Source organism: Podarcis erhardii (genome assembly GCF_964252035.2).
Source record: "Podarcis erhardii genome assembly, chromosome: 7".
Lineage (NCBI taxonomy): Eukaryota > Metazoa > Chordata > Lepidosauria > Squamata > Lacertidae > Podarcis > Podarcis erhardii.
Genome location: NC_138511.1, coordinates 80,404,781 through 80,427,775, shown reverse-complemented (window position 1 = coordinate 80,427,775; position 22,995 = coordinate 80,404,781). Strand labels below are relative to the sequence as shown.

General features: G+C 42.3%; 2 protein-coding genes and 1 long non-coding RNA gene across 7 annotated transcripts in view; 1 reads left to right on the top strand and 2 right to left on the bottom strand.

Annotated features, from left to right (window-relative positions):
* Nucleotides 1-22,995, bottom strand: part of LOC309347214 (phospholipase A2 inhibitor and Ly6/PLAUR domain-containing protein-like) — a gene marked incomplete at its 3' end in the record, with an annotated part of 197,725 nt that overhangs the window by 23,982 nt on the left and 150,748 nt on the right. The gene's annotated exons all lie outside the window — the stretch shown is intronic.
* Nucleotides 3,935-6,634, top strand: LOC309346242. The gene is made up of 2 exons (XR_014158514.1): nt 3,935-4,040; nt 6,217-6,634. It is a non-coding gene; the product is annotated as an uncharacterized lncRNA (long non-coding RNA).
* LOC309345966 (phospholipase A2 inhibitor PIP-like) lies at nt 8,809-21,500 on the bottom strand. Of its 5 annotated transcripts, none has more exons than XM_081869493.1 (6): nt 21,160-21,500; nt 17,556-17,657; nt 16,754-16,861; nt 11,223-11,366; nt 9,482-9,613; nt 8,809-9,043 (listed from the first exon to the last, which is right to left on the bottom strand). In XM_081869493.1, exons 1-6 carry the CDS (start codon nt 21,398-21,400, stop codon nt 8,880-8,882), a joined length of 891 nt encoding a protein of 296 aa, XP_081725619.1. In that variant the 5' UTR covers nt 21,401-21,500; the 3' UTR covers nt 8,809-8,879. The 5 variants fall into 5 exon arrangements, 4 of the variants coding, with proteins under 4 accessions (XP_081725619.1, XP_081725620.1, XP_081725621.1 ...); XM_081869494.1 differs by having other exon boundaries at nt 11,289-11,366; XM_081869495.1 differs by lacking the exon at nt 21,160-21,500 and having other exon boundaries at nt 17,556-17,703.

The window sequence follows — 22,995 nt, the reverse complement described above, 5'->3', positions numbered from 1 at the left end:
TATAGAAGTTTCCGAAGCCCAAGAATCTTTGCACGTCCTTCTTGGTCTTTGGTGTTTTCCATTCCAGTACCGCTTGAACCTTGCTGGGATCCATGGCCAATCCCTTGTCAGACAACCGGTACCCCAGGAATTCCACCTCCCTGGTATGAAACTGACACTTCTCCAGTTTCACCCACAGCCGATTTTCTCGCAGTTTGCTCAGTACTTCTCTTACATCTCGCACATGCTGCTCCTCATTCTCTGAGTACACCAGGACGTCATCTAAGAATGCTACGCAGTTCTTGTAGAGCAATGGTCCCAGGACGTGATTCATGAATGATTGAAAACAGGCCGAGCCCCCCTGTAATCCGAAGGGCATAACGAGGTACTCAAAGGCCCCCAAGGGGGTGAACATAGTGGTCTTCCACTCATCCCCCTTTCTCACACGTATCAAGTTATATGCCCCTCTAAGGTCCAGCTTGGTAAAAATTTTCCCTTTTCTCACCCGTGTCAGAATGTCATCAATTCTAGGCATAGGGAAAGTCCCTGGTTCTGACACTGCATTTAGGGCCCTGAAATCACATACAAGCCTGGGTTTACTCGTGTTTTTTTTGTCCACAAAGAACACTGGGCTGCCCCCCACCGCTCGTGACTCTCTGATGAAACCTCGCTTGAGGTTCTTGTCAATAAACTCCCTTAACTCCTGCATCTCACTGTCTGACATTGCATACAGCTTGCCCACTGGCAATTGTGCTCCTGGGAGTAAGGTAATTTGACAGTCAAAGGGTCTGTGCGGGGGCAGTTTATCTGCTTCCTTTTCGCTAAAGACGTCCATCAAGTCAGCGTATTGTGGTGGCACCTCCCCCTTGTCCATCACTTCCATCCCTGCTAGAGTGGCCCTGGCCCCTGCCTGAGCCTCTCCCTCCTTGCAGTGTTCTAGGCAATGTGCTGATCCAAAGGAAACCACTCTCTGATGCCAGCCTACTAGCGGATCGTGTAGTGCCAGCCAGCTCATTCCCAAAATAATAGGAGCTCCTCCCAAGGTGGCTACATTAAACGCTATCAGTTCTGTGTGTCTTGCCACCCTCATTATCATTGGTACAGTCTGTTGGCTCACTTCTCCTCCCAACAGTTCCCTCCCATCAATCGTGGTAACCTGCAAAGGCTTACTTAATGGGATAGTCTGTATCTGGTGTTCAGCTGCAAACTCCTTACTCATGAAATTACAGGAGCTGCCTGAATCCAATAGCGCTTTTATCTTTAGTGGGTGTCCGTTTGACAGTTCCAGCAACACCTCTATCACCAGCGCTGGTCTTGGAGGTTCCGGCGTGGGCACATTCACTACTCCTTGGCCTGGCTGCTGTGCCCTGATGTTGGCAGCCAGGCGTTGGCTTTTACTTGCTCCTTGATTTCTCCTTCCTCCTTCCCCCCAACAGTTCCCGCCATCCCTTGCCATTCCTTCCTTTGCGGACAGACTCTGGCAAAGTGACCTGGCTGTTGGCAGAGATAACATCTCTTGGCGCTCTTTCCCTCCTTCTTCCGCCCTTCACTGGTGTTTGAAACTGCGCGCGCGCGCGCTGTTCCAAGTTCCATCGGCTCTGCTGGCGGGAAAGGCTGCTCTGGAATCTCTGGAATGCGGAAGTCCTTCCAATGTTCCCCCTTTCCTTCCCGCTTTTCCAAAGCTCTTGCCTCCTGGCGCGCCCCTATGGACAGCACAGATTTAGTCAGCTGATCCATAGACTACGCCCTAGGCGCCCGGGAAAGCTCATCTTTCACTGCCGGAGAGAGCCCTTCTTCAAACAGCATTTGAATTGGTTCACTCGCAAGGTCCCACCCCAGTCTATGAATCAGCATGGTGAACTCAGTCCAGTACTCACGTACAGATCGGCTCCCCTGTTTACACGCCATTAACTGCCTGCGCACCACCCCCTGCTCAATCTCGCTGGAAAACATCAAGTCCGTGGCGCGAAAAAACTTCATTGTGTCCTTTAAGATTTCATTATTGGCTGCCATCAGGGGTCGAATCCAGTCCTTCGCCCCTCCCTCTAGATGGCCAATCACTTACGCCACTCTAGAGTTCTCATCGGGGAAGTCATCAAACAGTAGATTGAGAGCATATTGCATCTCTGTCCTAAAGGCTTGATAGTTCCTGGGATCCCCCCAAAATTTCTGCACCAATCCAGGCACCTTTCTGGCAAGTGGGGTGGTTTTCCCCTTATCCGCATCTTGAGCCCTCCTCTCCTCGAGCCTCGCCGTTTGCAGCGCGAGCTGGACCTCCAATGCCCTGTACCTTTCTTCCAGGCTTGGACCTGCTCCAGCTCCAGCTCCTGCTCCTCCGGTTCCGGCTGGTTCGCTCATGATGCCTTCTGCTTGCACAAGCTGCTTTCAGTGACTGTCAGATTGCTGTGATGGGATAATGAGCTGCTTGTGCGTAAAAGCTTGATCCCTCTGGTGTTTGGCTGGTCAACCAAACCGAGTCACTAACGAAGCCCCCAAAGCATGACTCCGTCAGTCGCTGGTAGAATCTGACAGTGGGCGTCTACGGAACTTACGCCAGCATAAAAGCTGTTTGACGGACATGCGCCTCCGGGACTCTCTGCGTGACAGTTTCCGGCGAAGGGTGGGAGTTCCTAAGGGGGGTCTTGTTACCTCTTCACTATTCTCACTGGAAGTATCCCAGAGCCTCCCCTCCGACTCCCCTTCCTCCGGAGCTCCTGCTCTCCCCCTACTGGTTCCTTCTTCTGCTGCAGAATCTCTCCTATTCTCCTGGAGCCTTTCCACCACCTGTTCCTCCGATGGCAGTTCCCTGACAGATAGCTACCCTGGCTTCTTTAGGAACCTTCCATGTTTCCGTCTCATTGGTATTGCCTGAAGTTGTGCTTTTACTATCTCCCTCTTAACAAACTCCCAGCCAAGAAATTGTCAAGAAATTGAGTCCTAGTATGCTTGGCTGCTCCTTTCCACTGTATAGTAAACTTCAGAAGAGCATGATCACTCGCGCCTAATGATCCTTCCAATTCTACCCCACTAACCAGGTCATCAACATTGGTTAGGACCAGATCTAAAATGACTGTTCCTCTTGTTGCTTCTCCCACTTTCTGGACAACAAAGTTGTCTGCAAGGCCAGTGAGGAATCTGTTTGACCTTATGCTCTTGGCTGAGTTTGACATCCAGCAAATATCCGGGTAATTGAAGTCCCCCATTACTACTATCTCCCTTCCTTTTGCATGCTTGGCCATCTGTTCCAGGAAGGCATCATCTATGTCCTCCGTTTGGCTTGGGGATCTATAGTAAACTCCCACAATAAGGTCCCTGTTATTCTTCTCTCCCTTAATTTTGACCCAAATGCTCTCACTTTGGCTTTGAGGTTCTAAATCTTGGATCTCTTCACAGGTATACACATCCCTGACATATAACGCCACTCCTCCTCCTTTCTTGTCTGGTCTGTTTCTCTGAAATAGATTGTATCCCTCCATTATTACATTCCAATCGTGGGACTTATCCCACCAGGTTTCAGTGATGCCTATTATGTCATATTTAGTTTGCTGTACCAAGAGCTCAAGCTCATCTTGTTTATTTCCCATGCTTTGCGCATTAGTGTACAGACATTGAAGTCCATTAATCATTCCCCCGTGTCTCTTATTTAAGGATTTTTTCCTCCCACCACTAGGTCTGCGTGCTGTTTGCTGCATTTGGTCTATGACATTTGGATGATATGTGGTGACATTTGGATGACATGTAGTGGCAGTGTAAAGAAATTAAGGTGTTCTGGGAGGATACCCACATAGAATTGGAAAAAAAAGTTTAAAATATCCTTTAATTAAAAAAACCAGAAGCTTACCATTTGGAAATCATAGATTTGGATATTCCCAAGAAGAAAAGATAGATCTTTTTATACACCATGGTTGCAGCAAGAGTTTTCATTGTGGTACATTGGAAGAATGACAAAGTTCCATCGAGATTAGAATGGATTCAAAAAATGGCTGAATATGCGGAACTAGATAGCTTGTCAGAAAAAACAAACAACCAAACTGAAACTGGTATTTGTTTCAAAATGGGAAGTGTTTAGAGCTTCCGGGTTGGCGCCTCCGGCAATGTCGTAGTTCCTCTGATCAGGAGGAATCCGCTCCGTGGAAATCAGGGTCTGGCCGCCACGGTGTAGGTGGAGACCCACCAAAAACCACAAGCGGGAGAAGCCTGTGGACGTGGGATTCGGCTGGCACCTTTTGTGCCTCCCCTACTCGCGGGGAAACCCAGTTTTGGGGATGAGCGACATGGGGTGAGTGGCGCGGTGCTTCGAATCGACTGCTTCTTTCACGGAGTGAAGCCGCATTGCTGTTGCCGGAGAGCGCTGACTTTTTTCCTGTGGACAATTGGACTTTAAACAACTACCCGTGAGTAGAACGGAAAATTGGATCTTTAAACACCTTAATTTGGCACCGAAACGGGAAGGTTTCAAACAGGAAGTCCGCCTTCCTCTTTTGTAAATAGATTGAAGCAAAGACGCTGCAGCTAAAGTCTTGGAAAGCCCGTTGTAAAGGATTAAATTTCCTTCGGTTAAAATCATCAAACCCCGCTTGGAAGCAGGAGAAGGGGGGGGAATTTTAGATTGCCAAAGCCTGCAGGAGAGAGAGTGAAGAAAGATAAATTACCACCGTTTTGAACCTGGGAACAGGTTGCCAGTAAGATTGACGCTTTGGGAAAGTTCATTGACTGTGAATAACGTATGTTGACAGATAGTTAAACAAGAGGAATATGTTGTTTCCATTGTTTCCCTTTGCACTTAAAAAGGAGCAAAAGTAACTGAAAATAGAAACTAATTTTGTTGTTGGATCTGCATTTAAAAGGACGGAAACAAATAGAAATTGTTTCCTCTAGAGGGAGATTTTGAAACTGTTACAGGAATGGAGCTGGGGAATTTTCCAGCTGCATAGATAAAAGACTGTGAGAATCAGAGATTGACCTTGGACTGGTAAGAATGTCGACAGGAGAAGCCTTAGTGATTGCATTTTGCAAGATAAGTGTTTTACTGGAACAGCTTCATAAGAAGATGGACGTGATGACTAATAAAATTGATAATTTGGGACAAAAAGTGACTGATTTGGGACAAAAAGTGAACATCTATACAGAAACTACCCAGGAATCAATTCAGGAATCTACTTTGACATGGCTAGTTGTGGAGAAGACGAGGGAGAAAGTTGTTGTTGAACCTCAAGTTATACAAGTGGAGAGAGCCCCAGCCTTACAGAGGCAATTTGATGAATATAAGTTGTTGCCTTCTGTGATTGAATTTAGAGAAAGTCAGATTTGGAGGGATGGAGTCCTGCTTGGATTGGAGAAGGGAAGTTGGATAGATCCCCTTATGCAGGGAAGTTCTGGCTCTTGGGATCTGGATTTGGGCCAGGAGGAGATGGGAGTTGTGGGGGCCTTCAGTTTTGGAGGGATTTTGAAACACGCCCTGAAATATCTTTTGGACTTTAGTTTTGACTATGGAGAATGGGCTGACCTGTCGAGAAGGAATAAAGTCATTCTTAGGTTGGAGCGTCCCCGAGATCTACTCCTCAGCGCCAAAGGAAGGAAATTAAGAACAAGATCAGCAGAAAATAAAGTAAAGTGTATGTATAAATATGAAGATCTGCAGAAGGGACATGGAAAAGAGTTAAGAGCCTCGGACAGAAGATCACCAGGTTGATGGACCATATGGAATTGATAGAAAGGACTGGCAGAATCCGAGACCAGGGAGAAGAGACGGTGGAAGAAAATTGGGAAAAAGTTAAAAAAATTATTTTTAGAAATATTGTAAAATTAATGAGTGTTAGAAAAATGTTGGAATGAAATACACAGCTTTAGTAGAAATGTTATAAGGAGTTAAGTACAAATAAGTTTTAGGGTATTAATGGTAAGATAAGGTTAAAATAAATTAAGACAGTTATATGACAGAAAACAGTGAAAGATGGAAAGGATTTGCTGAAATAATTAATAACTAGAATACAAAAAAGGGAGGTGTGAGGAGGTCGATGAAACAAGTAAATGAAAGATAAAGATATGGAAATATTGGATGTGCTTTTAATTCTTTTTGTTTTTGCTTTTGTTTTGATGTATTGTGTTTTTTGTTTTTTTATGTATTGTAATGTTTTGATTTGTTTTGCTTTGTTTAATCTTTCTTTTTTCTTTCTTCTTTCTGTAATCTTTAAACTTTTAATAAATATTATTTTTTTAAAAAAACAAAATGGGAAGTGTTTAAAAACTATTTGAAAAATAACAATTGTAGTTTAAGGTCAGTTGCAGCGTTCGAATAATTCCAGCAGTAGTTTCCAGTATGATGTAAAAGAAAATATAGATCAAAGACTATTAAACTTTAATAAAACTTGATATGCTATGGCAGCGAACAAATAGAGTAATGAGAAATTGATGTAAAGAGTAGACGGGAAGTCTGGTTGGTAGAAAAAGACCATTATTATTTCAAGATTTTGAGACTACTAGTTGATGTATCGAGTCTTTTCTTTTCTTTTGTGGTGATGGATATTTCTTTTCTTTTTCTGTTTGATGGGTAAAAATGAATAAAAACAATAATAAAGTAATAATAATCTTCTCTGTCTTTTAGCAATATGTGTTTCTTGTAAACAAATTAAATCTAAATATTGTTTCATCAAAATATGTGCAATTTTATTCTTTTAACTTTACTATTCAATCGATTTACATTCCAACTTAATATTATCATACTGAGAGCTGGACCATCAAGAAGGCTGATCGCCGAAGAATTGATGCTTTTGAATTATGGTGCCGGAGAATACTCTTGAGAGTCCCATGGACTGTCGGCCAGAAGGTGCTAAAGAAGGATCGAACATTTTTTATGTATGCAACAACGGCAGCAAGGATACTCATCGCAAAAAAACTGGAAAACTCAAGATCTACCCACACTGGAAGAGTGGCAGATGCAGCTGATGGACTATATGCAACTGGCCGAGATGACTGGCAGAATCCGAGACCTGGGAGAAGAGAGGATTGAGGAAGACTGGAAGAAATTTAAGTTGTATTTACAAAAACATTGTAATTTGGTTGAATGTTAAGAAGGATGCTAGATTATAAAAAATTGGCCACCACTAAATTAGATTTTGAATTTGATGATAAGTGAGATTAAAGAAAACATAAATTTTATGGAGAATTGCTAGATTATACTTAAATGAGTGGATATAAGATTGTAAACAAGTTGATAATTTGCTTGGAAAAACCTTTTAACGATGTAAATGGGAGCGGGAGACGTGAGGGAGTCCAAAGAAGTGATGAAACTACGTTGTGATGGAAGTAAGATTGTTTATTATCGGTGCATTTGTATTTAAAAACTCTAATAAATATTTATATATATATAAAAAAGAGAGAGTCCCATGGACTGCAAGAAGATCAAACTGATCAATTCTTAAGGAAATCAGCCCTGAGTGCTCACTGGAAGGACAGATCGTGAAGCAGAGACTCCAATACTTTGGCCACCTCATGAGAAGAGAAGACTCCCTGGAAAAGACCCTGATGCTGGGAAAGATGGAGGGCACAAGGAGAAGGGGACGACAGAGGACAAGATGGTTGGACAGTGTTCTCGAAGCTACCAGCATGAGTTTGACCAAACTGTGGGAGGCAGTGGAAGACAGGAGTGCTTGGAGTGCTCTGGTCCATGGGGTCACGAAGAGTCGGACATGACTAAACAACTAAACAACAACAACAACACCAGGCATATTGATTGTGTTTTGAAGTCTTGCCTTGTCTTTTTTACCTTTCTTTTTCTTCCTATTTTTAGCTTCCTCCTCCTCCTGTCTACATTGCCATCAGATTGCTCTGGGTCCTGTCCTCCTACTGCACCCTCCAAAGCGGGGCCTGTTCCTCCCAAGTCTTTATAATATTTCCTCCAAAAAAATTCAGCCTCCTTTGCACCCCTGATTCTATGTTTTTTCTCTTTATAAGTAAAAGAGATACCTTCTTGGTACTCCCAGCGGTACCTAATGTCAATTCTTCTGAGAGTATCTGCAAGATCCTAGTTTTCTCGGCTTCTTGTAAAATTCGGGGATTTCTGCACTTAAAATACAGCAGTTTTGTGTGTTTCCTATAATGACTTTTGTACTTGAGCAGGAGAAAATGCTCAAGCAGTGGATAGCTATTGTAAGAGAGCACTGTTGTGCTCATGCCTTGTTTTCTCGGCTTCTCATGAGTAAATTGTTAGGCACTCTGACACCAGAATGCTGAACTAGAGGGGTCTTGGGTGTGATCCAGCAGGGATCCTCTTATGCTCCTGACTCCCTCTCTCTCTCCTGAGTTCTGCCAAACATGAGTAATCTGCCCTAGTTGCCTAGTGCTGTGTGACAAATCTCCCAAAAAGCATCTACAAATGCCTGCTGTTGGCTGCATTTTAGAGCTTTCATTAATGTTTCCCTCTTGATAAATTGGAAGGGAAGTTGCTGTTGTTGTTGTTGTGTGTGTTTGAACTTCTTGCCACTCACAAATTTCTATGAATATGGATTGGTATTTACCAGTACCTTTTTTAAAGCAATGCAATAACTAATAATTACCTATTTGCTCCTTCTAAAAGCAATTCCCTTTGCCACCAATTTTGCCAAATATTCTTAATTTGATGAATAAAGGCAGAACACACAGTTTTCATTTGCAACACCAATTTATTTTAAGGGGAATTTAATACCTATAACATATGAAAAAGAGTCCCAAAGCTAGACATTACTACTTCAGATTCTCTATCGCCTAAACCCATTTACCCACCACTATAAGCCAAATAGAGGACTCAGGAGTCCTTTGAATGGCAGTCGCTCAATATTCCCACCACCAGGAAAGCAACCTCCACTTCCACAGCTGCAAGAAACAGTGGGGTCGAAAAGAAAGAAGATGTAGTTCCCCTCTAACTACCCCTCAATGTTGAGCTGCTCTCTGGAACGCACACTTTCACAGCATCTTGCTTGGGTTATAGTGCCTGAAAAGGCATCAATATGCATTGACATTTTGGCCATTTCACAAAAAGATGGAGTTGCACAGGCTCTGACAACCTCATTGGGAACTTCACTGTCATCTAGTAAAGAAAAAGAGAAATGGTCATATGAGTGTCTGGATAATAAAGAATGTGTGTGTAGAAGAGAGAGAACAGAAGCATTTTAATTTTTCTGAACTACATTGCATAAGTATAGAAAGCATCACAGCATTACATCATGAGGTGAATGTGAAACAGATGTTGATTTTTTTCTTATGCAACAGGGGCCCAATCTGTATCAATATTGTTTTGCAGATTAGGATTCCATGGCTGCTTCTTTTAAAAGGCTAGTAAAAACACTCCTTTAAAAGATAGTTTTACATGCAATTTTAGCTCCGTTATGTTTATAGGAAGAAGAAAACTTGCCTCCACAAATACAAACACCATCTATCTTCTGCCAGGAAGTCAAAAACAGAGAGAAACAGCTAGCCCCCCACCCTGTCTCTTCTCTCCCACTCATTGGATGGCAATGCTACTTACCACGAACAAGAACAAACTCAAGGCACCGAGTCTCATCTCCATAACACCTGATGGGCTTTGGACGCTCAGAAACTACTGGGCCAGAAGGACCAAGGATTGGACATGTCAGACCATTTAACCGACGACGTGGATCTGCAAAAAGCACCACAAAAGTCAACATATGGTTCCAGCCGAGAATGATTCCTAGGCCTCAGTGCTCTAGTCCTGTAAAAGTGTTGCAGCATCTTTACTGCATTCTGTTTTCAGAATTAGTGATGTGATGATGTAGATCTAGCCATCATCCCTAATAAGAGAGAGAGGTGCTGGCAGGTGGGCTATCAAAAGGGAGCACTTTTAGTTGCTGTTATGCAAAGAAATGCCAGAGAGACTCCACCCACTCTGTTACTAAATTTGTATTGTGTTTCATAGATGGACCTGAGATGAATAGGCAAGTAGGAGTATTTTTAAGGGGGCCAGCTATGAACTTCATTCTTGGCTTGTCACTTAGACTAATTTGCAACTGCTATTTTTTGTGTGCATTGCATATTATGTACCATGTTCCATCATGGATTATGTATTCTTACTGTGAAAGAATAATTTATGCATATAATATTGTTAACATATGTTATTTACTTCGTTGTTAGGTTGCATATTGTTTAGTGATTAAGGCTAATATAAAGTTCTGAATCAATAAATGACAGAATGAAGCAAGCGTAGGTGTTTGTTTCTATATCAAATAATATCTTAATACTAAAACAGTGTTGTGTGGGTGGGTGTATACTGTATATATGAGAAAATGAGAAACTAAACTTAACTAAAATTCACCTTCGAACAAAACAACACTATAGTGTAATAAAGCAATAAAATGTCAAAAAACAAAAACATATCAGCACATCTTGAAGTATATTTCAATTCAAGGACCCCTCCCGTTTTCAGTGATCCTCTTGCCAAGGCATCTCCCAACTCACAAAATAATATGCACCACATTCAAATTCTGCTGCTCATCTTCACAAGTATCTGCTTCCCATTCCATATTACTCATCCCATTCTACTCCACAATTGCAAACAAAACATCATCCATCCACTCACTCCACAATCTCTCACTCAATCACCAAACAATGATTGCCAGTCACTCCTTCCACTCAACAGAATGTACTGCAGAAACCAAGGAGATAAAGAAACTGTTCACTCACTGAGCCATCTAAAATAAGAATACAAATAGCCACAGATGTTCATGGCAGCAATCTGGCTCCCTTCCATGTTGCTGTTTCCCACTCCAGACTCTCACCTGAGGATAGGTGGAGCTATGCAGATCTGGTCCCTGGTACTTCTTCCTCCCACCAAGGAATATCCGCAAACAATTCAACCCGTGTAAGATGCAAATAAAGAGAGGGCACTCTCATCAAAGTCCCAACTTTCATTCACTCTGCAGTGTGCCTTTTGTAGTTCTCTAGCTGGAAGGCCTCCAGCAGCAACAGCTGCTTTTACTTACTACTTCTGCAGTTCTGCTCAAGCAAGATGACTTCTAAGTCCAACAAGGCTTTCCGGGAGCAAAGACATGCACTCTCATATCTCTCCCCCCCATCCCTCTATTTACATATTTGAGACACAGATGGTGATGCTGATTCTAAGCATTTCCCATTAAAACTAGGGAAACAAATCTTGGACTGGAACAGTATTGTTTGTCTAAGGGCAACAAGGAAGAAAGCGGAAACCTCCATGCTATTTATGCTCTGAGATATATGCAGATATATGCACTTACGTGTAATGCTTTTCTCGTTGCAAAAATGCGTTTGACAGCACTTTGTGAAACTCCTCATGTATTGACCTTGTTCTGTAGTGAAGCTGTAATTTGAGGGGCAATTTTTAACACATCCCAATACTTTTTTGATGTTTTCAGAGCCATCTGTGAGAGAAAGTAGGAAGCAAAGGCTAGATCAGCAATAATTCCATTCCTCTGTGTACTCAAATTTATATAATGCTTCTAGGTGATTTAAGAGAAGAGCCTGGCAAGCACTAAATTTAGCAAGCTTATCTTTAAAGTAGTTTCTTCAAGAATCACTTTATAATTATGGCATAAGTTCTTCTGCAAAACTATGTGACTATACCAGAATAGTTACTTCAAAATAAATGTGCTTTAATGGGACAAGATTCCAATGTCCATGGACTTGTTCTTCTGCACACACAAAATGGCACCCATATCCAGCTAGCTTATCCAGTGGCCTATCTCAAGAAGCTGCTTTTTACTATGTACTACATTTCTGAGAGACAGGAGAATAAGACGGGTTTCCCACTCTCTTGATCTCACTTCTTTCTGGCTATGTCACAATAAGAACCATTTTTGTATGCCGCCTTCTATGGGGAAATGGAGTTATGATTCTGTTTAATTTTCCAATAGGAAAAAGATTTCTGTGGCTTCAGCTGCTGTTGGCAGCAGCTCCTTGTAGACAGGTTCTGAATGGAGAGAGTTGGGAGATGGTTTTCAGTTTGGTAGTCCTGCGTGATTTTGTTTCTTTGTGGCTGATTAGCTGCTCTCCCTGTGCAAAGGTCAGAGGGGGCAGGGTTTCTGTTGAGGTAGGTGATTAGCTGTGGGAGGAGCTATCAGAGCTTGCAGTTTGATCCATCTTTTAGATTTAGGGGAGCTAGTCTCAAACGTTTGTTGGGGGAGACCTAGGGTATTTTTTGGGGGGAGTTATTTGTCCTGTCTGTACGCTTCTTATGATGGAGGACCGCTGTAGCCACCCCCAACGACACATTCTCAAGATGGAGAGTGAGGGAACAGCTGCAGTCGCCTGCGGTTCCTGCACAATGTTTGCCATCTTGCCAAAGGTTGCAGGCAGCTTTACCTGCAGCAATTGCATGTTGATTGCCCTCTTAAAAGACAAAGTGCAGCAACTGGAGGAACGTGTAGCTACGCTCCAAAGAATTAGAGAGCTGGAGCTCTTCTTGGAAGCAACAGAGCACACCGTCTCCACCAAGGAGGAGACAGGGGACTCCCCTGAGAAGGAGGCTAGTTCACCAACACAGGAGCCAGATATATGGAGAAACATGACTCAAAGAAGTAGGAAGCCCAGGGTTCGCTCTGATTGTTTAGAAGTACACAATTGCTTTGAGGTCCTCTCCCCTAGCATGGAAGACGAAGAGCAGACTCCATTTGAAGATCTCTCCCTCATTACAGTCGATCAGGTATATGAAGATGAGCAGCAAAGTCAGTCCTCAGGGAACGTGCAGGTGACCTTGGAACGGACAGCTCACGGAAGAACCCCGACCAAACCTAAGAGGAGGCGTGTAGTGGTGATAGGGGATTCCCTACTGAGGGGAACAGAAGCAGTGATCTGTCCCGTGAAGTGTGCTGTCTCCCCGGGGCTAAGATCCAAGATGTAACTGAACGACTGCAAGGAATCATAAAACCCACTGACAAATACCCCTTCCTCTTGGTTCATGTGGGAACCAATGACACTGCAAACAATAGCCTCCAGAAGATCAAAAAAGACTATGAGGCTCTGGGCAGGAAATTGAAGCAATTAAATGCACAAATTGTCATCTCATCTGTCCTCCCAGTTGAACGACGTGGCCCAGGGAGAGAGAGAAAAATAGTGGAAGTGAACAGCTGGCTTCGCAAATGGTGTAAACAGGAACGGTTTGGATTCTTAGATCACGGACTGCAGTTTCTTGAAGATGGACTTCTGGCAAGCGATGGGCTGCACCTCACAACGGCAGAATGTTTTTGCCAGAAATCTCAGAAACCTCATCAGGAGGGCTTTAAACTGACTAATGTGGGGGAAGGAGACAGTGCTCCTGAAGGTAGGAGTCTATCAATTGATGAAGATGATCATCCAAATGTCATAGACCGAATGGAGCAAACAGCACGCAGACCTAGTTACAGATAGGTAGCCGTGTTGGTCTGCCATAGTCAAAACAAAAAAATTCCTTCCAGTAGCACCTTAAAGACCAACTAAGTCAGTTCTTGGTATGAGCTTTCGTGTGCATGCACACTTCTTCAGATAGCACGCAGACCTAGTGATGGGAGGAAAAAATCCTTAAATAAGAGACACGGGGGAATGATTAATGGACTTCAATGTCTGTACACTAATGCACAAAGCATGGGTAATAAACAAGATGAGCTTGAGCTCTTGGTACAGCAAACTAAATATGACATAATAGGCATCACTGAAACCTGGTGGGATAAGTCCCACGACTGGAATGTAATAATGGAGGGATACAATCTATTTCAGAGAAACAGACCAGACAAGAAAGGAGGAGGAGTGGCGTTATATGTCAGGGATGTGTATACCTGTGAAGAGATCCAAGATTTAGAACCTCAAAGCCAAAGTGAGAGCATTTGGGTCAAAATTAAGGGAGAGAAGAATAACAGGGACCTTATTGTGGGAGTTTACTATAGATCCCCAAGCCAAACGGAGGACATAGATGATGCCTTCCTGGAACAGATGGCCAAGAATGCAAAAGGAAGGGAGATGTAATGGGGGACTTCAATTACCCGGATATTTGCTGGATGTCAAACACAGCCAAGAGCATAAGGTCAAACAGATTCCTCACTGGCCTTGCAGACAACTTCATTGTCCAGAAAGTGGGAGAAGCAACAAGAGGAACAGCCATTTTAGATCTGGTCCTAACCAATGTTGATGACCTGGTTAGTGGGGTAGAAGTGGAAGGATCATTAGGCGCGAGTGATCATGCTCTTCTGAAGTTTACTATACAGCGGAAAGGAGCAACCAAACATACTAGGACTCAATTTCTTGACTTTAAGAAAGCCGACTTCATAAAACTTAGGGAAGTGCTGGGTGAGATCCCATGGACAGTAATACTAAAAGGAAAGGGAGTTCATGATGGCTGGGAGTTTGTTAAGAGGGAGATAGTAAAAGCACAACTTCAGGCAATACCAATGAGACGGAAACATGGAAGGTGCCTAAAGAAGCCAGGGTGGCTATCTAAAGAACTTTTAACTGAGTTAAGATTAAAAAAGGATGTGTACAAAAAATGGAAAAGGGAGGAAACCACCAAAGAGGAATTCAAACAAATAGCCAGCACGTGTAGACACAAAGTCAGAAAAGCTAAAGCACAGAATGAACTCAGGCTTGCTAGAGAGGTTAAAAGCAACAAAAAAAGGCTTTATGGGTATGTTCGTAGCAAAAGGAAGAACAAAGAAACAGTGGGGTCACTCAGAGGAGAAGATGGTGAAATGCAAACAGGGGATACAGAAAGGGCTGAACTCCTCAATGCCTTCTTTGCCTCAGTCTTCTCCGATAAAGAAAACAATGCCCGACCTGAAGAATTTGGAGCAAATGATTCAGCAGAGGAAACACAGCCCAGAATAACTAAGGAGATAGTACAAGAATACTTGGCTAGTTTAGATGTATTCAAGTCTCCAGGGCCAGATGAACTGCATCCAAGAGTATTAAAAGAACTGGCAGATGTGATCTCAGAACCACTGGCACTCATCTTTGAGAATTCCTGGAGAACAGGCGAAGTCCTGGCAGACTGGAGGAGGGCAAATGTTGTCCCTATTTTCAAAAAGGGGAAAAGAGAGGACCCAAATAATTACCGCCCAGTCAGTCTGACATCAATACCAGGGAAGATTCTGGAGCAGATCATTAAGCAAACAGTCTGTGAGCACCTAGAAAGGAATACTGTGATCACCAATAGTCAGCATGGATTTCTAAAAAATAAGTCATGTCAGACTAACCTGATCTCATTTTTTGACAGAATTACAAGCCTGGTAGATGAAGGGAACACAGTGGATGTAGCCTACCTTGATTTCAGCAAGGCATTTGACAAGGTGCCCCATGATATTCTTGTAAAGAAGCTGGTAAAATGCGGACTTGACTATGCTACCACTCAGTGGATTTGTAACTGGCTGACTGACCGAACCCAAAGGGTGCTCATCAATGGTTCCTCTTCATCCTGGAGAAGAGTGACTAGTGGGGTGCCACAGGGTTCTGTCTTGGGCCCGTTCTTATTCAACATCTTTATCAACGACTTGGATGATGGACTCAAGGGCATCCTGATCAAATTTGCAGATGACACCAAACGGGGAGGGGTGGCTAACACTCCAGAGGACAGGATCACACTTCAAAACGACCTTGACAGATTAGAGAACTGGGCCAAAACAAACAAGATGAATTTTAACAGGGAGAAATGTAAAGTATTGCACTTGGGAAAAAAAATGAGAGGCACAAATACAAGATGGGTGACACCTGGCTTGAGAGCAGTACATGTGAAAAGGATCTAGGAGTCTTGGTTGACCACAAACTTGACATGAGCCAACAGTGTGACGCGGCAGCTAAAAAAGCCGATGCAATTCTGGGCTGCATCAATAGGAGTATAGCATCTAGATCAAGGGAAGTAATAGTGCCACTGTAGTCTGCTCTTGTCAGACCTCACCTGGAGTACTGTGTCCAGTTCTGGGCACCACAGTTCAAGAAGGACACTGACAAAGTGGAACGTGTCCAGAGGAGGGCAACCAAAATGGTCAAAGGCCTGGAAACGATGCCTTATGAGGAACGCCTAAGGGAGCTGGGCATGTTTAGCCTGGAGAAGAGGAGGTTAAGGGGTGATATGATAGCCATGTTCAAATATATAAAAGGATGTCACATAGAGGAGGGAGAAAGGTTGTTTTCTGCTGCTCCAGAGAAGCGGACACGGAGCAATGGATCCAAACTACAAGAAAAAAGATTCCACCTAAACATTAGGAAGAACTTCCTGACAGTAAGAGCTGTTCGACAGTGGAATTTGCTGCCAAGGAGTGTGGTGGAGTCTCCTTCTTTGGAGGTCTTTAAGCAGAGGCTTGACAACCATATGTCAGGAGTACTCTGATGGTGTTTCCTGCTTGGCAGGGGGTTGGACTCGATGGCCCTTGTGGTCTCTTCCAACTCTATGATTCTATGATTCTATGATTCTATGATTTTAATATGCATGCTGGGCCATCTCAGTGGCTGCTCCTGGACTCCTGAAGTCCCTCCCTAGAGAAGAGAGATTCAGCCCATCCTTGCTGTGCTTTTGCCAGCAGCTGAAGACATTCTTGTCCAGACAGGATTTGGGGGAATGACTTTTTTAATGAAAGGGCTGAGACCATGCTGTTTTTACTGTAATTATTGGTACATTTTAAACAGATTTTTTATACAGTTTTTATTCTACTAATATTTTATTCTGGGAAAAAGTTGAGTTCCTTGACATTGTGTGAGATCATATTCTGTGGTCACCCCTAAATACCCCAGAGATCAAATGAAAACCCACAAACTCAGGTTTAATCAGACAAAAAGGCTTCATACTCACTGAAATTGGTTGCATTCACCTGTGCAAGGCAACTGCCTCCTGTGATATTACATGCTTGAAGTGGAGAACCAATTGATCTCACTCTAGCACAAATTAGTATTTTCACTGCTGAGAGTAAAGAAAAAGAAATGTTCAATGCCACATACATGAGTTCTTCCATCTTGGAGAAATGGAATCTCTATTTTCAGTTGGATAAAATCTTATTGGTCTCAGGATCTATGTATAGTGGTGCATTGGAAGCTGTAAGCACACTGACACACAGCCTCCCTCTATCTCTGCAAAATGAACACTCGTAGCAGGCTTAGTCTTGCCTAAGCAGTAAGTGCCTGTTGTCAGTTCTATCTATATGGTAAGTGCATGACACATAAAATGGACCCATCAGACAACTTTTTCTCCCATTGCAATGTAGGCTCAATAGCCGCACACTTACGAAAAGCTTCATCATAGGCTTGCCATGTCCCCACCCCTGGTCAACTCTATAAATCAAAACTAATATTTCCAAAGAACAGGACTGACTGGCTACTGGTGGATGCTAATGGATGAAGGGAGGACATCTCAGTTATCTCTGCAGACCACGTGATTGGTCACATTCATCCCCCAACCTCCATACCTGATTAAAGTCTGCCCACCAAGGTGGCCAACAAGATTCCAGATCGCCCTATATAAGGGGGGATCCTGAGGAAGCCTCAGCCACCACTGGAGGGGACAAAGGCAATTGGGCCAAACTCCAACCCTGACAACCCCATTGGCAATTGGCGGTGCCCCCCTGCCCAATCCCTTAGCAGGGAAGAAAATGCCTCACCTGTAGCAGTATCAGCAGCCATGACCGACTCCTGTGTGACTTCCACAGCTGGCCCTTCCTCTGAAGCAAAACCTGTACCTGCCTCCAAGGCATCCAGACATGCTAAAATTAAATCAACAACACCCTGGTTAGGCTTTTCTATTCCTGCTGCTGAAAGCTGTGGGGCACTTCCCACTGCTGTTGCCAACGTGGAAGCTACAGCTGTGACAGATGTTGATTTCTGCCTTTCCAAGGCCTCAAGGCACATCAATATAGCCCTCCAGTCTAGCTCTTCCTCCTCCTCAGAGGGGGTTGTCAGGTTTGGCTGTGCCTGCTTCTTCTGGGGTGCAGGAGCTTTTGGTTGGCCTTATGGACTCCTCTACCCCTGCTTTTACCTGGAGCCATGCTCAGAAAATTCACCCTTCTCCCAATAAGAATCCTCAAGTTGGAGAAGAATTTGCAAATATAAAAGATTCCCCTCTGCCTCAGTCACTATGAGACAGAAGCACACTTGCAAAATGAACTCTTAAGACCCAACCACTAAACGATACTTAACATGAGCTTCCTGGTTGAGTGGGGAGTTTTGAATCTGATCTTTCTCTACTCCTGGGCTTAGAACACAAACCACTATACGAAACTACCGTACTTACCAATAAATATCAAAACTGTTGCCTAGCCACAGCAAAAATGGGCGAGGAGGTCCTGAAGAAACCCCTTTCAACCAACTCTATACCACTCCTCAAGCCCAGGCTTCAGAACAACAGGGGTGATATTCCAACCCCCAGCCCCTGCTAACTACCTAAATCCCCCAGTCTGTACTAAAATGAATTTTTTGCCAGTATTTGCCAGCCTCTAGAATCTAAGAGTTGCTGATCTAGCTCATCACATTTTGCCAGAAAGTTTAGAACTCCTAAGATCTATCACCAAAGGATTCCTGGATGCCGACTTCGCTATTAAAATATGATATCAATAAAGGCATCCTTTAAAGGAGATGTGAAACTGTGTTCTCACTATAGGCCCTAAGCGCTGCAGGCACATTCTGATCACCCTCAAAAATATAAAACTGTTTAATTTGTGCTAATGATAATTTGTACTTTTATTTAGCTAAGTTTTTTATAATGTTATGATGGACCACACATCTTAGAATCCAATGGAAGGTGTTTCCTAAGTACTTGAAACTTTTTACTTTTTTGATTTCTCGATCACCAATGCACCATTTAAAGGAATGAAGTCTGATTGAACCAGAGGCAGGGGGTGATGTCTATTTTTTTAGTATATGTGCTGCCGAAGCGAGCACAATGTCTATATGTGAAAACATACCCAAAGCCAACCTCATGAAACAGAAGAACATTCTGTCAGACCCTCTTCCATGCGTTTCTGCTCTCCTCCTACCCTCCGAAATTTAGAGTCCATTTTCCCATGGTGCCAATATTTTGAGCTTCCTTTATCCCTCATAGAGCCAATATCAGTTTGCATTGCCTATCCTACTGCACTTCCCCTCCCAGATTTGAAAAAAAAATTAAAAAAAAATTCAAGATTTCAGCTTCCATAAGGGACTAGACAAGGCTGCCCCCTGTCTCCTCTGTTATTTATAACAGTACTTGAAGTACTTACTAAGAGACTGAGAGAGGCAGCGGAAGTGAAAGGGATTAAGGTAGGGACTAAAGAACATAAGATAAAAGCTTTCGCGGATGATATTGCATTAACTCTAGAAGACCCGAAAAATAGTATGAAAGAAGCCTTGCAAATATTTGAAGAGTTTGGAGCGGTGTCAGGCCTCAAGATTAATAAAAATAAGACTAAAATGTTGACTAAAAATTTAACTAAGGAAGATATTGTAGAATTAGAACAAAAGACGGGAAATATGACAGCAAAGAAAGTGAAATACCTTGGAGTGTGGATATCAGCGAAAAATATTAACCTATATAAGGATAATTATGAAGTCACTTGGAAGAATATTAAGAAAGATCTTGAAATCTGGGAGAGACTGAGGTTATCTTTTCTGGGGAGGATAGCGGTTATCAAAATGAACGTTCTCCCCAGAATGTTATTTTTGTTCCAAACCATACCGGTACTAAAAGGTCTGAAGCAGTGTAAAGAGTGGCAAAGAGCCTTAGCGAGATACATATGGCAAGGCAAAAGACCACGAATAAAAATGAAAATATTGGTGGACAAAAAAGAAAGAGGGGGATTCTCTCTACCGGATCTAAGTTTATATTATGAAGCGGCGTGTTTATTGTGGCTGAAGGATTGGATAAGATTGGAAAATAGGGACATCTCGGATTTGGAAGGTTTTGATAACAGGTATGGGTGGCACTCGTACCTGTGGTACAAAAAGGTGAAAGTTCATAGAGGCTTTCTAAATCATATTTTTAGGGGACCACTATTCCAAGTATGGGAAAGAAATAAAAATATATTGGAAAGGAAGACACCTTGGTGGATTTCACTAATAGAGGTGTTAACTATAAAAAAAAAATAAACATGGAAGGGAAGAATGCCACCTATGAAGAATTAACTTGGAAGACTGATCAAGGGATTAAACTTAGACCATATGAAGAGATCAAAAATGTATTTACAGGGTGGTTGCAATACCACCAAGTAAACGACCTGCTAAAAGAAGACAAAAAGAAAGTAGGATTTGAAGATAAATAATCTAAATTTAATGTAGAAGTTATAGAAGGTAAGAACAAAACACTGTCAAGGATGTATGATATTTTGCTGGAGTGGTATACAAAAGATGAGGAGGTGAAGGAGGCCATGACTAAGTGGGTGATAGACATGGGATATAACATCGATTTTGAGAGGTGGTTGGAACTATGGAACAAGAATATGAGATTTACGGCATGCACGGCACTAAAGGAAAACCTGTGGAAAATGATCTACAGGTGGTATCACACACCAGTGAAACTAGCGAAGATTTATAAGTTAAAGGATAAAAGATGCTGGAAATGTAGAGAGGTAGAAGGTGACCGCTACCATATGTGGTGGTCGTGTTACAAAGTGAGAGGCTTTTGGGAATTGGTTTATAATTAACTTAAAAAAATCTTGAAATATACATTCCCCAAAAAGCCAGAAGCTTTTTTGTTAGGAATGGTCGGTAAAGAAATTAAAAAAGAAGATAAGACGTTGTTTCTATATGCTACGACAGCTGCAAGAATTATGTTAGCACAAAATTGGAAATTAGAAGTAATACCCAACATAAGTGATTGGCAGGTTAAAATGATAAATTATGCTGAACTTGATAGAATATCAGGAAGATTAAGGGACCAAGATGAACAGAAATTTCATGATAATTGGAAGAAATACTTAATGTATATGGAATCTAAATCTCAGGTGACACTGGCGGGGTTGAAATAACTCTAACAGCGGGAAAGGCCTATGTAAAAGAGTTAAAAAGTACGCGACTTTATAATTTATTTGATACTTACCAAAGGAGTGGAGGGAAGTCCAAGGCTCGGTTAAGACTAACTCAGTTATGTATTTTATTTATGATTTGTGAAGTGGATATAATTTGTATAAGGTATGTGGTGGATTTTTTTGTTTATGTTTTTTCTGTGTATATGTGCAATATGAATAAAAATTGATAAGGCAAAAAAAAAAAAAAAGATTTCAGCTTCCAACTCACCTAGAGAAGGGATGGCCAAGAGGAGACAAGTACTCAGAAAAATTTTCATAGTGCTGGAGAGATGAAAAGCTGAGAAGCACTCAGAAGAAACAAGCAGGTAACCGATGGAGGAAGAAGCTGACTTGGAGGGATTTATAGGCCAAGAAGAAGGTTGACGTGGAAAGAACTGATCCAGAGAGGGGGTGGGAAATGATGAAGGCAAAGATTGCATGCCTTCCCAGACAGCCTGTAATTTTATCATGATTGTTTGAAACAACAGATGAGCTCCATGAAAGTTCACAAATTGCCCTTCCAGTCTATCCCCTCCTCAGTTGCACCACAATGCCCATGGGGCCAAGATGCTGTTGATCAGGTACAAAGCTGGTACATCACATTCACATATATTTATCTTTCCAGTGATCTTCTAATGCTGGAACCTGTTTACACTCTGATATGTAGCCAATTCTACATTTAGTTTCCAGAGCTTAATTATGAAAGAGCATTCTGTCCCGAATCTTCCAACATTCAGTTAAGTTCCATTGTTATCAGAGAGGGAACAAAAACTTTTCTTTATCCATTTTGTCCAGCCATGCATAATCTTATACACCTCTCGCATCTCTCTTTCTTGCCTCTCCTCTAGACTAAAATGCCCCAAATTTCATAACATTTCCGGGGGGAAGGGGGAGTTATTCCATTCCCTTCAGCATCTTGATTCCCCTTTTCTGAAACTTTTCCAAATCCACAATACCCTTTGTCAGGTGAGGTGACTGCACACATTAATGCAAGTATGGTCACAGAATATATTTCTATTCAGGTGTCATGATATTGGCAGTTTTATTTTCAATTCCTTTCCTAGTGTGCTCAGGTATGGAATTTACCTTTTTCACAACTGCTGTATGCTGCTATATATCAGGCATCTTTATGTATTTCTATCCACTATGACCTCAAGACCTTGTTCCTGGTCAAAGATTAACAATTCAGATTCCATAAGTATATATATGAACAGTTTAACATAACACAATTAAAATTTAAGAGAGAGAGAGGTTTTTTAAATAAATAAATAAACAAACAACCGGGTGACTAACCAACTTTCTTCTTCAAAGCAGCTGGAACCACTTCTTCCTTTGCTCAAACATCACATTCCTTCTGGGGGTTCCAGCATTTTTTAAAATCCTCATTTTCAATTATAATCTTTTTTTTTAAAAAAACCCCAGCAATCCTTAAATAGCCCTTATGATTAAAATACAGCAAATTAATATTCATTTCCTGTAGAAAGGGGCCCCAAAAGCACCAGTGGTCAACATTTTGATTTCAAAAAGCAACAGAGAGGTGATTAGCGGTGAGTTTGACCCTTTCTCTGCCACAATGCCTTTCGAAGTAAAGAAATAATTAATAGTATTAATAATAATGAAAACATACAGAAGTTTCACCTGTTCTTGCTTTTGGCTTCCCTCACTCAGCCACATGAGCAGTTGGCTCAAATGAGATAAAATTATGAAAGCACACTTCTTCAGCAGACACATTATGAAACTAATCTTCAGCACATACACTGGGTGATCACCACTTTGAGGCAAAAAAACTGTTTCCACAGTGGCCAACCAGATACCTGTGCGCAGCCTGAAAGCAGGACCTGAGAGCAAGACCACTCTCCCCACTCTACTAGCTCCCACAACAGACATTCAGAGCCATACTGCCCCCAACAGCATAGGTAGGAGGGAACTGCCAGAAGTTATTCTTAGGGTGCTTGGTTGCTTTTGTTGAAATATGTTTTTTATAGTTGGTGGTTACAGGTATTTATTGTCCAAGTCATGTTGTGGTGCTGGAAATTGTTTACAATCCTGGATCCAGCCAAGTTTA